Source organism: Calypte anna, chromosome 3 (assembly GCF_003957555.1).
Source record: "Calypte anna isolate BGI_N300 chromosome 3, bCalAnn1_v1.p, whole genome shotgun sequence".
Lineage (NCBI taxonomy): Eukaryota > Metazoa > Chordata > Aves > Apodiformes > Trochilidae > Calypte > Calypte anna.
The window spans coordinates 91,783,683-91,801,436 of record NC_044246.1 but is presented as its reverse complement, the minus strand read 5'-3'; the positions used below and the strand labels follow the sequence as shown (position 1 = coordinate 91,801,436).

General features: G+C 37.7%; 1 protein-coding gene across 1 annotated transcript in view; it reads left to right on the top strand.

Moving 5' to 3' along the window:
• Nucleotides 1-10,508, top strand: part of TINAG (tubulointerstitial nephritis antigen) — a 40,210-nt gene extending 29,702 nt beyond the window's left edge. Inside the window, exons 10-11 of the mRNA XM_008495639.2 lie at nucleotides 8,708-8,753; nucleotides 9,834-10,508. Coding sequence (XP_008493861.2) covers nucleotides 8,708-8,753; nucleotides 9,834-9,944 — 157 coding nt within the window. The 3' untranslated portion in view covers nucleotides 9,945-10,508. The remainder of the gene's footprint in view (nucleotides 1-8,707; nucleotides 8,754-9,833) is intronic.
• The last annotated feature ends 7,246 nt before the right edge of the window (nucleotides 10,509-17,754 follow it).

The following is a 17,754-nucleotide window of genomic DNA, read 5'->3' as shown; positions in this document are numbered from 1 at the left end:
ATTGCTCTATGATTCTATGATACGTAGTATCTGTTTATGAATTTCAATGCCTATCTCCAAGGCAATGAGAAATGAATAAGATCATTGAAATTTTCCCTAGTATCTAATTTGGACCTCCCCTGGTCCAAAAAAACACATTAAACACATTAATAAACACATTACCTCTTTTCCTGTTGCTGGTCGCTAGGGAGAAGAGGCCAACTGTAGCGGGAAGAGCCTTTCTTGCTCCTAAGACTTGACAAGCTAATGGCTTCTCCATTGCCTCACATCAGAATGAGCTGAGCTTCTCTCTGTGGGTGTGTGTCCCACCTTTATTGGCCCCCTGGAAATAGGGGCCTGCCCTAACCAGGCACAGGTGGACTCACACCCACTCTTTGGCAACTCAAGGCACCTGGTTTATCTTGTTTCTCTACAACCAACACCTGCTTCACTACAACCTCCTCTCAGGTAGTTGTAGACAGTAATAAGGTCACCCCTCAACCTCCTCTTCTCCAGGTGGAACAGCCTCCAAAAATGAGGCAGTCAAATTTGCAAAGCAATTTGGACACCTCAGTTCAGGGATGAGCTGCTGTGAGGCTTTGAGAGCAGGTGCTGTGAAGCACACTTGGGGCAAGATCAGGGTGATGTTAGCTATTCCCTCAAATGTGGTGCCCAAAATATGTTCTGAATAACTTAATGAGGTGAGTGATTGAGCCAGAATGGCACACAGGGACAAAGTGATGGCTGATATGGGAGAGAGAATGAGGGCTATTCATGTGCTGAAGTGGATGCTGCATTAAATGGGAGCTGAAAGGCTGCCCTTGGGCAAGGAGCCACTCATGAAAAAACACTGAACACCTTGGTTGAGAACAGCATCTCCCTGCAGAGGATTGTGTTGAATACTTAGTGCAAAACACTGAGTAGGAGAAAAACCAATCAAGTTGTCTGATATACTGAAGATGTACTGTATGAACTGCTACACATGGTAGACATGAGAAGTGAAGGAAAAATATTTAAGAAACCTCAACCTTTTAATCTGTGGGAAATGCATTTACTTACTAACTTTCTTATTTTGAATGCTGCTGAAGTTCCAGCAATGTAAAAAGTTACCCATCTTTTCATTGTCTAGTGTGTAAGTATTCTGACCTCCAGCATAGTGCCATATAAAGATATTTGCAGACATCTTATAATTGTAATAAATGAATTGAAGTTTGATAAATTGGAGACTGAGTCCAAGGCAAGTTGTACTTGGGTTTTTAGCAATGACAAGTGCAGACATTCATTTTGATTCTGCTCCATAGAGTGTAAAACACTCTTTTGTATAGATTTTAGTGTCTTCAGGATTAAGTTATCACTTTTTCATATCATTCATTGCTTGGAATTAATTTGTATGTAAAATATGTAGCCTACATTTTTTGATAGCTTTGGGTTTTTTTATAGTTTTTTATATTTGTTTGAAGATGGCTTCAGTGGGCTATTTTTGAGAAAAGGATAATTCAAACTCCTTGACCTAAATAAAAAACTCATGAGAATCTTATTAAAGTTGAACTTCAAATAAAAATAGTGATGATTACTTGCATTCTGCTTGACAGAGATAGTTCTTGAAGAGAAAAAAAAAGCAGAAACATGCAAAAAAAGCAGTTTTATGTGGGTCGATGTTTATTGATGTCTGATTTTTTATTTATAACACCTTCTGTAAAAGAGATTAAGTATTTGTGAAAGGCAGTCATAATAATGAATGATCATATTGAATTGATATTTGCAATCTCTCAGAATAATTTTTGAGAATGCCTTAAACAGCCCAGGAATTGTATAGCATGTCAGGTGATTGAGTCATAAAGTGGAAACAAATTTTTGTGAAGCTTGAAAGAGCAATTTGTACCAAACCAGAAATGGACACATAAACTGCCTAATTGTTCATTGAGTCACCTTGATTGTGCATTCTGCACTTGAAATTGCGAGTTATTTTCTATCATTTGAAGGCTGCTCATTTATAAAATCACTCTGACAGGACTAGGAGTCTCTCTTCACTGTACTGTGCATCCTGAGGCTCAAAGGGAGAATAGAGAAGGACAGAGCAGCATGGAAGTAGGAGAGGAAAACATGGAACAGGCAGGTGGAGTGTGTTGTGGGTAGCAGAGATGCTGGGCTTTGACCACAGTCTATGGACAGTGAAATAGGGCTTTCAGCAATCTGAAGGCAGGATGGGCTGACCCCACTGACCTTTGGCGGTGTAGGATCTCTCAAAATAATTCTGTATCTGTATTCCAAAGACAGGAAGATAAGCAGAAAAAGTGAGTTACAGAGACTGGGATATACAACAGGTAAGTATTGGTGGGTAAAAGTTAGATTTCTGTCTCTGTGAGGTAGCTGAATTTCCCTTTATCTTCCATGGCTGTTCAACTGCTCTGTCCTAGGCATATAGCTTAGAGTGAGCTGAATTCCTTTGTTGGATATTGGATCTCTTTGTTGACTACAAAAGAACCTGTTAGGTAATATCAGACTTACAGAGCTAATATTAAAATGCCTGGGTTAAACTGAAGGAATCCCACTTGTAATGGCATCATAAAGTAGCTTAAAAGCAAAATTACCAACTGAGCGGTACCTAACATTTATAGTAAGATAGTATCTTGAGAATTTCATCTGTATGTATACTTGTGTAAATGTACACACAAATATGCATGGATCTATGTTTATGTAATTGCAATTACAGCTCTTAATGACATCAGAATGAAAATAACCTAAAGAGACAATGAAACTAAAAATAGTGAAGTGGGACTAAGGGAGGCAAATTAGTCAAAGTCTGGTAGTTTTCACTTTTTCAGCTGCACTCTGGTATTTTAAGAAGACTAATGACTGGAAAATGACATGAGATGCTATCGTCTTTATCTCAAAGTCTTTAAGTAGGCTGAATTCACATCAAAGATTATTTTAGTAGCAGATTTATCTCTCAGATCTACAGATTTAAGCTAGGGCTGCAGAAAATAACTGTCAAGTTTATTCTATAGCACATTGTCTGTAAAATAGGGGATTTTTGTTTGCTTGCTTGTTTGTTTTCTCCCAATCTTCTATTCCTTCTGCTCCTCAGGCTATCTTAGGGAAACTTGAAAAAAAGGATAAAGTTCCTGCTCAATAGGATAAGTAAACATTTCTTGATGTAAAATGCCATTCTATGGCAGATAGTACATTGGCTTAAATAGTTTCAGTTCAAGTTCCAATGTATCTCTTCTCAAAGTTAGGCATAGTGAAGGAAAGTATCCACTAGTGTTTGCAGCCTATTCAGACAAATCTTCTCTCAGACTCTTTCCCCAGCATCACTTCAGTCTCAGTGCTAAGCTACAATGTCTGATCCATATCTTCCCTCAAAAAGCTGCAGCTGCTGATGCCTTAATAACGAAAATTCAGGAACGCCCCAAAAGCTAAATTCTTTGGCTATAATCAAATCTATAGCTTGTTGCCTTATGGCTGGGAGGGGACAAGAATAATTTTATTAAAAGCCTTAGATACTGTTTCATGAACAAGATAGATTTTCAGATGTTTTAAAGGTCCTCAGAATGACAAAGAACTTTCATAAGAGAGCACTGAGAGTTGTCCCTTAACGGGAAATGCACTTCCCCTCTGTTTTTATCAGTGATTCACTGGAAGCTTTAAATTCAATAGTGAAGCACATTAAATGGCATTGAAACATCTATGCCCTGAAAAAACCCACCACATTAGTTGAATGTTTCTTAACACAAAAAGCCATGCTAATGGAGATAAAATTGACATGTGAGGCAAAAACTTGTGGTTTAGAGTTGAGGGGATAGCCAGGCAGAGCAGCAGCACTTTAAGATTTGATTTAAATGACTCACTTCTACGAATTCCAAAGGCTTAAAATAGATACCAGTGACTACTGTTAGTGACATCTGGTTTTGGCTTTGAAGACACTTGTCCTCTCTTGATTGTAGACTCAGAATAAAGCCAAACACCTTAAACCACCAGAAGTCATGGCCCATATTATTTTCCTCTTGACTAAAGAAACCTTGGCTTTAAATCCTTTTTTTTTTTTTTTTTTTTTTTTTTTTTTTTTTTTTTTTTTTTTTTGTGAGGGAAAAAACCCCATCTCCTTTATTATTGTTAAACTGTTACTATTGTTAAACAGATCAACATCAGATGTTATAGTTTAAAAATTAAACAGTGCCACCCCAAAAATATTTTACAGCAATGAGAAATAAATTAGAAAATCTCTATCATGATTAACATAGTTAAATCTGTGATATTGTCTTCCATATAATTTATTACAGTAGATTTCTAGGAATGATTTAACTATTAACTCACTGATATTTTGACACAAGTGTCCTGCTGTAAAGTCCAGGCAAAACTGTTGATTGAAATTCTAGCTACCATTTTCTAAGAAGTTTTTTCTTGAAGACTATACTAGTCAGTGACTATCCTTATTATTATTAAAAAAAAAAAAGAGAGAACTAAAATTCTATCTGATTGAGTATGTGAAAATACAGGCCTTTTAAAGGTACTAGGATTTCAGCTGGAAGGCAGGAGGGCTCTGCAGAGGGACCTGGACAGACTGGAGAGTTGGGCTGATTCCAACAGGATGAGGTTCAACATGGCCAAGTGCCGGGTCCTGCACTTTGGCCACAACAACCCCATGGGGAGCTACAGGCTGGGGACAGAGTGGTTGGAGAGCAGCCAGGCAGAAAGGGACCTGGGAGTCTGGATTGACAGGAAGCTGAACATGAGCCAGCAGTGTGCCCAGGTGGCCAAGAAGGCCAATGGCATCCTGGCCTGTATCAGGAACAGCGTGGCCAGCAGGTCCAGGGAAGTGATTCTGCCCCTGTACTCAGCCCTGGTGAGGCCACAGCTCGAGTGCTGTGTCCAGTTCTGGGCCACTCAGTTCAGGAAGGAAATTGAGGTGCTGGAGCAGGTCCAGAGAAGAGCAAGGAGGCTGTGAAGGGATCCAGCACACGTCCTGTGAGGAAGGGCTGAGGGATCTGAGGGTGTTCAGTCTGGAGAAGAGGAGGCTCAAGGGAGACCTCATCACTCTCTACAACTCCCTGAAAGGAGGGTGTAGCCAGGGGGGAGTCGGTCTCTTCTCCCAGGCAGCTATCAGTAGGACAAGAGGGCATGGACTTAAGGTCTGCCAGGGGAGATTTAGGTTAGATATTAGGAAGAAGTTATTTACAGAGAGGGTTATCAGGCATTGGAATGGGCTGCCCAGGGAAGTGGTGGTTTCTCTGTCCCTGGAAATTTTTAAAAAGAGACTGATGTGGCACTCAGTGCCATGATTTGGTAACCATGGCAGTAGTGTATCAAGGGTTGAACTTGATGATCACAAGGGTCCTGTCCAACCTGGCTGATTCTGTGATTCTGTGATGTGGTGCTACAGAATTAAGAATAGGACAATAATCTGCAATAGTTATGCCTTTTTTTGTCTGGGAGCATTATAACAGTTCTGCAACCTAGTACAAGAAAGAAAGTGAAATGAAAAGTTTTAGATTCCATGTATTTCTGTCCCACCTTCTTTTTGTCTGCAGAAGGTAGTAACATGAGCCTTTTACAGAAGCAGAACATCAGCATTAAAATAAACCAGGTCAAGATGAGAGGGACAGGAAAATTCTGTGGGTCCTGCTGCAGTGTGTATTTGTATAGACTATGGGAAAACACTGGTGTTGACTGAGATTTCATTGTTTGCTTGGCCATTGTGGTGACAGCAAATTTGCAATGTCAGTGTAGGAAACACAGTATTTGAGAGACAAATTAGTTCATTTTTTTTAACACTAATTGTGGTCCGCACTTAGGTGTGATGAATTATCAAGAGGTAATGAAGTCCACCTTCATTGTGTCGTTACGGTTTCTTGTAAAAGCAACTAGGAAATGTTCAAACAAAACCAGTTTCTATTCAGTGAAAGAATACTGAAGGAGCCTACATATTCTGGTTTTTTAACTGTCAGGCAGTGGTGTGCATTCAGGGCCTACTCCTGCAGAACTAATATCAAGGGAAATTTATTATTGAAAAGGACAGCTAAGGTGCCTCTGCTATATAAAATGGGACACAAAATTATACAAATCCTTTTATGGAAGTATACAAGTACTCAACCTTTTACCTGAAAAAGTGGCAGAATTCTCTTTGCAGTCAGCTGTATCATGTTTCCCTTGAATACATGGGAAAACTTTGCAGATTTTTTCTCCTGAAAGGGACTGAATGCGGTGTTGAAGAAATGACTTCTTTTTATTCGAAGTCATTTTTGATTAAAGAACATGATGGTTTCTTTTAGAAAAACAAAGTGAAGCATTTCTTACAGAATATTTTTGTTAGTTAGAGGAAAACTCCCTTTTTAGAAATAATTTTTTAGTAACTGATAAGCAGACCTTCTCCTTAATGATTCCCTAAAAATCTATTCTTTTTATTCTTAATAAAAACAAACATTCTGGACAGGGTGAAGTTGCAAATTGTTCCTAAAAACATGAAAGGCAGGGATATTAGTGGTCTAAATCTTTGTAGAAATAACCCTAATAGATTCCCTGTCTCTGAGAGTAATGAGGTCCAGCATCTGTTTGCTTTTGAAATACCATTCATTTTGAGTAAATATCAAGCTGGAGTAATCGTAAAACCAAAACTTAAAAATTGCTATTAGCTTATTTTTATAATCTTCAAAAAAATTTATTATTCTTCCTTAATGAATGTTGTCCAAGAATGTGTCAAAACACATTTAAGTCTTTGTCATTTGCATCTGGAAACTAATCCCACTGGAGTTAAATCACTTAATTCTTGGGATATTTCTTTTTGATGCATTCTTTCCTGGACTTCTTCCCCTTATTCTATCTATAGAGTAATATATGACAATTAACTCTTTCTCCCTGGCCTACAGACAGGTAGGAGGTGTGCTCGGATGCCATAACATGTTTGATAGTTGCAACTAAGGGAAACAATGCAGAATGAGTTTGCTACAACAACAAAGCTGAAATCATAGAAACTACTGAAGTGTAGAAAAAGGAAAAAGAGAAATTTAAAAGACCGAACGCAAAACTTATGCTCAGAAATCTATTTTAGAAAACAGGGTAATCTATTTTAGAAAGTATGCTCTCCTTTCCTAAAGATACTACTGCAGAAACACTTTCTACTTAGCAGTTTTTGAAAGAATTCCTCCCCCTTTAGAAAGTATATTATTTTGAGCGAGCCAAGTAATTCCCAGAAATGCCATTGATGGAGTCCCGACAGGCTGTATCTGAAATACATTTGACAAAGAAATGGCAAAGAAATGGCAAAGAAATGGCAAAGTTCAGCTTATCCCTGAACTTGCATGTGGTTATTCAAATACAAAGCATCATGAAGCTTTTTTTTAAAAAACAATCACATTCAATAGTCATGACTAATATTGTTTTTATGATTCCTTGCATTTAATGAGCAGTAGCTACAATTTGTATTTATAACTGTAATCCAGATTTCACCTCTCTTCTAGTCACTAATTTATCTTGCTTATCTTTTCCTTTGGCTGGGAGTAGAGTTATTCCTCTTCCACTAGGATTTACTGTTAACCACGGGGAGCTGACACCACTGAGGGTGTTCAAATTTTTTGACAAAGATGACACAAACATTCTAACTCCCCTATTCATAGTGTGGGATTCCTCACCATATTTTTGCTGCTTGCCTTTCAAACTGAACGGCGGACTTCAAATACAGTGCAAACACATGGCCTTTGTGGGATATACACCAATAAACACCCTGTCAATGTAATTTTGCCTATTCTAGGATTAATTTTATACTACAGAAAACCCCATCTTTGATCTTCTGTTTGTGCTCTTTTACAGACACTAAATCATTATGACCTGTAGTTCCTAGACAAGCATTCATTGTCTAAATGCAAAACACGACAGAACTCTTTAAACAATCAGTAGACATACCAAGTGTATGTAGCTACCTAAAGTGTCCCATGCAGCTTTTCCATACAGAATTCCATCCAGATGATAGCCTTGGAGCTTCTTCTGCCCTGCATATGTACACAGTGAGGGTTAACAACTCAGAGCACTGTACAGTTCAGTTTCAACTACACAGTTATGAAAGTCCCATCACCTGCCAGGGGGGGACAATCTTTTGTGTGGTTTCATGGATATTGCCACAACCTTTACCATGTCTTCAGAGATGTCAAAGAAACATCAAGTAAGTTTGCAGGTTGTCCCCCATACTGTGCAGAAAAACAAATTAGGCTGTCAGCAATTTAATTTGTGCAGAAAAGAGCTGACAACATTTTCAATCCAAAACACAATAGATATTTTTGTGAAGGTGTTGGATGAGATCTTTAACAAAAATGTTCCTAGGGATCTTCAGCTGAATTGAAAAAATGTGTTTACATTGCTTTCAGAAATTCTTCACAGTTCAGTTCAGTTCAGCTGGCGAGTTCTCCGGAGAGGAGATCCTGTCAATGAAAACAGATTTTGTAATGACAAACTAAAACTACACTTGCATTTTTTTGTTATTTGGGTTTTTTTTCGGTTTTTTTTAGTTATTATTCCTTAATGGAAATTTAGCTTTTGGGGCTTGCAGGATATTTCTCTTAGTTTTCATCATCATTACCAAAGCTTGTTATTTAAATGGGAGACATCTATCAGTCAGGCTTTGTTCCAATACTGGTAGTGGGGCAACTAAGACAAGATTTTAATTTCTGGTTGCTTTTTTAAAGCTACATGTGGATATATGCATCAAAGATCTCACCAGTGCTATCTCTTGTAACAGGTGGGGAGCGTTACCTGACAAAAATGGACAGAAACAGAAGTTCTGGGTAAGTGAATCCATACCACTGTGGTTTGAGGTACAAGAAAATCTCTATAACATTCTCTAAAACAAAATACTTTCCATTCATTCACTCTCTCAACACCTTTTTTTTCTTTTCCTTCACCATAAAGTCCTCTGCATAATTATGTTCCTTTTCCAGCAACTTTTATTATAATAACCCTTCAACTATAGTATCACCTATCTCACTTCAAAGGCCTGTTTCATCTAACCTCCTACCTTTATCTGTGGTTTTTCTTACACTGTCTTTCTTGTCTAAAATCTTATTCAAATTCTCAAATGTTATTCACATTTCCCGTGACAACTCATTTCTTTTTGATGTCTGCATGCGAGACTCAATAAAACCAAATAATATTATTTGTTAAAACATTTGGAAAATACAGTCTATCCATTTAAGCAACATTGGAAAAAAAATACAAAAATAAAACATTAACAAGGCTTTCATTTAGAGTTAAGTCAGATTGTGTCACCTCTGTTGTGATTAACATCTCATCTCATATCATCGTTCATGCGTTCAGCAAATGGAACATAGAGTTTACAGGGCTTGTGGTAGGTTCATTTACATCTATGGCAAAACTTTACTGACTCCATTAGAAACTAAATCATTCAATATGTCAATAGCTGCCTGAACAAAATCTAATTTATTAAAAGTCAGCTTTTTAATATCTTGGAACTGTCTTTAGCAGACTGGAATAATTGCAATTTTGACAATGGCTGTTTCATGACCAGTCTCTCCAGCCAATAGTTGAATTGTCTAACAATTTCTGCTTAATTTTATTGCAACTGTAGAAATAGTATTACATTTATATTAACCCTGGTTCTAAAATTGAAATTTTGATAAAAAAAAAAAAAGGAACAAAATATTAGAAATTAGAAAAAGATGCATTCCATTTCTCAGTGCGCCAAATTTCAGAAAGTCTGTTTCTTAAAGAAGAAACTAACACAATATATTAACTTTATGATTCATATCTTATCTTGCTCTTAAAAATATTACTTTAAAATTAAAATTCATTTGGTTTTTCTTTTTTTTTTTTTTTTTTTTTTTTCCTTCTTTTTTTTTTTTTCTTTAATTGCTGCAAATTCCTGGGGAAAATCTTGGGGAGAAAATGGTTATTTTAAGATTCTACGTGGACAAAACGAGTGTGATATTGAGAAGCTGATTTTAGCTACTTTGGGATAGCCACACTCTTCTGCTCTAATTGTATCTTGCCCTGCTTTGTGTATCTATTCTTTCCATTGTTGCATACTGTGTCTTTCCAGATAAATAAAAATGTCTTCCCTATAGGTTATTTTTCCTTATGCCTCATTAGGGCTTTCTGACTCAAGTACCCCACAGCCATCACAACACTCTCAGACATCACCTGGTACACACAGTTCTTTGTACTAATGGTTGGTTGTATCCAGGGCTGCTGAAAACCTTGGGATCTCACAGAACAGGGCATTCCATCCTCTGTCATTCACATCTCACCACTATTTTTTAATATTACTAATGGCTGATTCAACAGTGCCTGAACTAAAGAGAGTTACATTGCTAGTATTCATCTATTTACAATACATACTCTGGCCACAAATCATTTTAGAAATGTTCTGTGCTCATCCACACAGAATTGGGTCAGACAGTTCATGGTCATACTGGATTAAAAATTCCAAAGAAATGTAAGCAGAGTTCTAATGATTTTCTGCCTTAGCTTGGATAAGTTTTATCTATGTATCACTATATCTTCCAGGAAATTAATTTTTTACTAGTAGATCCCAAAAAGTCCATGCATTTAGAGTTAAAAAAAAATATACTGAAAAAAAGCATATTGCTGTTTTCACTGCCACAATTTTAAAATGTGCAATTTCAATAATTTATTTGGTTAAGGGAAAATTGAGAAGAAAATGCAATTTTTCTTCTATTAAGTCTAGATATGACTAATTCCTGAAGTGTTTGCCTTCCACTCACTGTTTAACCTGGGAACAGGGATGTGCCACCATTCCCAAAAGCAGGTTTCCGAGGGATAAAGAGGGAAGACATGCTGTTGTTTGTCATCACTGGCATATCTCTAGTCCAGGCAGAGATCCTGGTGCTGACCTGCAGGATCATTACTGCAGAGAAGGCATCCAGAGCCCCTTTCACTCCTAAGGCTCTTGCAGCTGCTTCTGTGTGAAGAAAATGGTCTAAGGACATGCATTCTCTCCTATCAGCATTGTTACAAATCTTCACAGGCTTGAGGACAGTTTTGCTTGGTTAATTAAAATATAGATATTGCAAATAGTGATATAAAAAGAAATTAACTACCTTCTACTCCTCTTAGTTCCAGTTAATCCAAAGGCCAGATGCTAATGGGAATCATACATCATAAAATTATGCATGAAGGCAACAGCCCAGGTGTGTTAAATAGATGAGGGGAAAAAGCTGCCATGAAAATTTTCCAGTGACACTTTCAGTATCTTAAATAGACTATGCTTCACTCTTTCTAGAAAATTAAGAACTTGACTTCTAATCTCATCAACAACAGAATAATAGTTTTTCTTTCAAGATTATTGCATGGGAGCTGTATACAAAACATGTCCTTGCCACTGAAATAATGTCTCTTGAACTAAACTTGGGTCATAATTTATGTTGCACCACTACTGAAAGAGCTATTATTAAAATGCCAATATCACAGTGTTGCACAAGACTGTCCTGTGGCCTCTAGTGTCATCCAATAAACTGAATTTAGACACAAAACCCTATAGCAAATTGTAACACAAGCAATTTTAGAAGAATTCAGTTTTCTGAGAGGGGAAGTAACTTTTCGAGGTGTAGTGAGCTAATTCAGTACTTGAGAGTAAAGCATACTGAGCCATCTACATAACTCCTTCCCAACTTCTTGGTATGTATTCATTCCATTAGTGTTGAGACTTCAAAAGAGTAGACTTCAGGTCTGAAGTGAAAGATACTGTAAGAATGCATCCTGTCAACATTGGCTTTTTTTTGTTTGATTCAAGTTGGTTTGCACTTCTGTAGCTCTTATTTTTTTCAGCAGTTGTTGCTACTCCTGATTGCTTGTGAGACATTTCTAGGACCTGGGCTGTCATGTTAAGTTTCTTCAGTGATGAGAAACTTCAATACTATTCTTCTAAACCTTTACCTGATCAAATGGTCATTTTTCCTTGGATGAAGCACCATATGCAAGAGAAACTAATCCAACCATGTCAAAGCAATTTAATGGTTTACAAAGTGTTACTGCTCTACCCACCTTCTGGGGTTAACCTTTGGTGCTCTGAGTGATGTATGGGCTCAGCGCCCTGTCCATACTCCCTCAGTATCATAAAGCTTCTGTCTGTGGAAATGCCACAGTAACTGGAATTTAACAGACAGGCAAATGTATCTGCACCTGGAAGACAATTTGCTCTTTGAAAACAATGTTGATGCCGAGGCAGCAAATCTGCTGCTACTCAGAGCACACTTAAAGGGGCTCCTGTCATTGCAGGCTTCTCACTTGCAGTGGTCAAGAGATAGTGGGGCCTGGGAGCCAAGAGTAAACCTACCTCACACAGAATATCTGCAGGCAGATTGTGAATTTCAGAAGGGCTTTGAGATCTTCTAGTCCACTATTTGGTGAGAGTATGAAGAATCTTGCTCTTCATTAAGAAGCCACTTCTCTCACTTGTCTTTTTTTTTTTTCCCTTTCTTTTTTTTTTTTTTTTCCTTTTGGTCTCTCCATCACTAATGCTCAGCCATGAATGCTGGGCTTGAACTAAAAGTGTCATCTAGCCTTGAGCTTTATCCTGTATGAATAGAAAGGAACAGTATGTAGCTCAGGCTAATTCAATAGAGAGCTCATCAGCTTCACATCACTGTCATTACTCATGGTCTGTTGGAACTGCAGAAGGTGTGGTACCAGGAAGGGAAGGCAATGCAACAATAGCCTTTGTGTATGTGACATGGTGGAAAAATCCTTTTCCATAAAGGTAGGAAGGTAACATTTTTATGGCAACCAAAAAAAATAAATCCCTACTTACATTACACATTAAAACATTTCTTGTTAGCAACATGCTGTATGAAGTTTTGATTAGTTGTCAGTCTAATGCTGGAAGTTCAAAACTATGTTTAGAAGAATATGTGTCTTAGGGCTTTGTATGTGACAGTGTTCATAAATAATGGAAAACTCCCTGTTTAAATTCTTACACATTTAATTGCAGTTTCAGATAACACTCTCAACATAAATACCTATGAACTTTGGGAGAGATAGAAACTTCTCAGTATTAACTGAGCAGAACAGGCTCCTTTTGCAATTTACATTGATCATCCTTCAGGGTTTTCCCACAATCAGATCCTAAATGTTACTGACAGTATTTAATAAATGAACACTGATTATGCCCTTTGAGATGGCTTAAAGGGGGAATTAATTTTAAAATTAAAATGGCTATCAAGCCAACAAAGGAACACAGTTATTTTCACACTGTTTTTACCTTTTATCTATTCTATTGTACTGAAACATAGCCCATCTGCTACAGGATGGGAAATTACACCCTGAAGATTGGCTTCCTGTGCTCTGGAAAACACTGTCAAGGCTGGTAATATTCTTTCAGTGGATACTTTTGTTTGCATAGGGATACCCAGCAGGCATTGAATTTTTCAAGGCAATTGCTCTGCTGAGGGGTCTGAGTCATGCACAAACATCTGAGTCACAGGGAGCTGCCTTGGGTCTGGCTTCAGACAGGGATTTTGGTGGGGCTGAGAGGCACAACAAGTTCCTTTCCTATCTCAATAGGAAACATAGCACACAACTAGGGAAGACCAGGTTTTCCCAGTTCTGGAGTTTGCCCATCATCATTAGGAAGTCTGAGAAACTGATGATACTTGCCACAACAGGGATTTTCATTTCATGTTATTATTTCAGAATAAAATGCTTTTACACAGCCATAAAATAATATTGAAGCACAGTGTGTGCATACTTCTGCTAAAATAAATTGGGAGAGTATTTGAGTATCTTTAATAATGAGCCCAATAGTTTGAGAACAAAAAAAAAAAAAAAATCAAGGCAACCAGGCTGCAGACTGAGTTTGGAGCACAGGGAAAAGTTTTGCCAGTGTGGTAGTCAAACACTTCAAATTACAGAAGTAGAGAATGTGGACATCCTCCCAAATACCATCTTCAGAGAACCAAGAAGTCCCTGCACCAGTACTGTGTTATTGATACCCTGACTTTAGGTGATGGATGTAATGTGTGTCTTGGATTTTCTCTGTTTGCTGTTCATACTGCTGTACCTTTCCCAAAGGAGGCTGTGGTTAGGCAAAAAAACCCACAAACGTTCATTTTAGGGTGTCTGCTTCATCCCAGATGTCCAGAGGTGCTTCTAGGAGAGCTTCTTGAGGGCATGCTGAGCTTGGGGAGGTTTCTGAGCTTCAAACTGGCAGCCAGCACTGGGATTCTGAGCTGCACAGCTTTATCTGTAGCTTAGCACCACAAATTAGGTGCTTTGGGGAAATGCAGCCTAAAGTAAGCAGAAAGGTAAACCCAAGGAACTTGAGTCTGGAGCAGGGACCAAGAAGGCCCAAGAAGAAATGCAAGGCAATTATTTGTCCTGTAGTTCCAGGAATCAAGGGCGGTTTCTAGACTGAGAGCAAGCCTTAAGAAAAGGAGCTATGGTTCTAGGAACCACAGATGAGAGAGATTTGCTTGTAAATACTTTCAGCTTAAGGTGAGATGGAACAGGAGATTGCACCTGGGCACTTAATGTCATTGAATCTACGATTTGGTAACTGTTTCCTACCTGAACTACTGGCTTACATCTTTGCACCTATTCCTCACTGCAAGGGCTGAGCTTTTATCAGAATGGAGACTGTTAACTTTGCCTAAGTTAACAGAAAATTGCGAATACCCCTTCAGCCAAGGTATACCCATATCCCTTATCATGTTTATTTCCAAACAGATTCAATGTGGGGACTCAGCTGCTGAAATTTTCTTTATCTTTAACTCCTGGTCCCATGTGCTGTTCAGCAGTCACTGAAAGCAAAGGAGGTTGGCAGAAGTTAGCAAGTGAGGGTTGTATAGAGGGAACATCTTATTTGTATAGCAGGAATTTGGTGTTAGGGCATATAAAAGGCAGAATGAATGCAATGAAAAGAATCAGTTTTCTTTTTATTACAGTGTAGCTGTCAAATATGCATGCTGTATTACTTACATGAGTGAGGGTTATTACTTCATCTTCATCTGTAACACTTTATCACTATGACTGAAAATCCTGATCATGGAGCAACACCACTTGAAGCTGTTCCCAGAGAAGGCAGCTGAAGGAGAAGTCTGAGGCAGGTGGTCAGACTTTGCTTGCCATTGAAATCCTCAGTGGTTTTAAGCTCTGGGGACACTTCAAGCCATGGGTTGCCTCAAGCTGTGTCTGACAAAATATAGGGTTATCTGGAGGTTTCGCTCAGCTCTGCCAGCATGTGATAACCACATAAACACATAGGCAGGAACTCATGCATTTAAACTACTGCCTTAATCTAAGCATAACCCCATTTTCATTACAAAATTCTGAAGACTATTTTATTTTCCTTTTCTCTACAGGAAAACCAGCATGTAAATACTGATTAAGTGCATTGTATCTACCAAATCATAACACAAAACAATGTTTTATCAAAGAAAAAAATCTAAAAAACTTATGTATAAAAGACAAATATTTAGCCCTAGTGAGCTGTACTCTCATAGTGTGGACTCATCAGATGGTCCAAATTCATAGGCAATAATTATTCAATGACAACACTCTTCTCACTGAGGTGGTATCAATTAGTCAACAATACTTCTGCTCATCAAGAAACTTGTAAGCAGGGAAAATGGATGATCAAGCTTTTAGAACCTGCGTATGTCTTCTTTTTTACTTTACACAGCCGGTTTTTAAAAAGTCCAGAACTGTTCTGAAGGAGAGCCCAATGACAGATAATTCAGGTTGTCATGGTGTTCAGAACTAGCTAAATCTCAGGGAAAAGAATAAAAATTTCTTTATGAAGACAAGTTGCTCAGTTAGTCTAAAGACCACAAAGGTAGAGATCTAGTGAATTTGCTTTGCTGAGAACACTGATAGTGGCTGTAGAATCACTCCTAATAACTTTTTCCTGTATTTTTTTGTTGGTTGGTTGTGGTTGGTTGGTTTTTTGTTGGGTTTTTTTTGGTTTTTTTGCTTGTTTTTTTTTTTAGAGACCCATTATACATTAATTAATCTGTAGTGAGAGGCCAAGAACTTTACCTTTTCTTACTACAGGGGCAGCTCTGCAAAAGTATCACACCCTTCTGTGTCAACAATGATGCTGTTTCATACAGAAGGAGAATAGAAAGGAAAAGGGAAAGAAATCATGATTATAGTCTTTGTTTATGTGTTTTCTTGAATACAAAGATCTGAAACCTTGTGGTGTCACAATGAGAGAGATTTGCACTTCTTTATTTTATTCACCAGGTTATATCTCCCTCTGCAAATGGGTGCAGAATCCCAGAGGAGCAGTGTTGGAATAAAGATTAATCTCCAACCAGGCTCTAATGAGAAAAAAATTGCTTTTTCATTTTATTTATTTTGAAAATCTCCCTCTTTCTTGAAATCCTTGACATGCATTTGCACAGTACTGCTCAGTACTCATACACTTCTGAAGGGATTCAGCTGTATTGTCAGGGGAAGCATTCTGGATGCTGACAAAATATGACCTTAGAGCAGTGTCACAGTCTGGACAATAATACTTGTTTTTATTCAAAAGCCTCAAAATCTATCAAAACCAGCTGTAAACAGTTTCTGTAGGCCTGTGTACATCTACACCTGTGAGAGCTGTCTCCAGGGCAATGCTCTTAATTGAAACAAATGACCTTATTTGTTTAGAAGATCAAGGAGGTTAATATTAAAGAGGTTTATGAAATTTTAATTAATTTAATATAATTTATTTGCCTTCATATTTTATTTCCAATAGAGTAGAATATCATTAATTTCCATATGTATGTAGTATTTTTCAGTTATGATACAACTCCTAAGAAAACACAGTAGCACTGTAACAGTACAGCACAAGTAAGGTCAAATTGTAATCTCTGAAAAATAAAATTGCTCCTGACTCTTCACTGAAGAAATGTCCCTTAGTGTCTGCCTAATCTTTCAGTTCTCATGGAATGATAAAACATCTCACGTTGGAAGGGACTTGTAGAATCATTTTTTTTCCCACAGTACTATTGCTTTTGCTCCTGAATTCAGAAACAAATGTTCAGAAACAAAGTCTGTACTAAAATTTATTCTTTATTGACACATTCAATACCAGGCATGCAGGTAAGGTTTTTTCAAAGTGCTTAAGAAAGCTGCAAGTGAAGTTCTGCTGTGGGTGGATTATTTCTGGATGTGTATGAAAAGCCCACTTATGGGTATTAGAAATCTGATTTATGTTCATAAAACTCCACTCTAAAGAAACAATGTGTCTAGCTAGAGTCTAAAATGAATATTTCATTTCTCTTAAAGAGAGCCTTTGCTTTCTAAAAGGCAGAGAAAAAGAGTGCCTAGAACAGCAAAGAGATTCTTCTTGAAAAGGTCATGCACTTCATCCACTAAGAGTAACATATGCTACTACTCTTTTTTTCACTTTGCAGTTTCCACTGTGCTTTCTTCTGAGATGAACAAATTGGTACATGATTTCCTGTTCATAATTAAGACCCTGATCTAAATTTAGAGGCATGCAATCTTGTGTACAAATAATAGTGGTAAATTACACAGGGCTGCTTCAAGGTCAGTTGGTTGAGTTCGTGTCTCAGATCTCTTGTGAGCAACTAGAACAAGGGACTTCTGCTGCAGATGTTGTGTGTTCACAGGTGAAGGTGTATGTAGGACTGGTTAAAATGAAGGATAGTAAAGGAAATGTGACTGAAATAACTAGAGGCATTTATACAACCTTTTGGGCTTTATGCTTTCTGCCTCCTTACCAGCTGCATGCAGAGCACACGCTTTCTGTTTATTGACTTTGACTTTTCAAGGCATAGATAACCAATATGTCTTAGATTT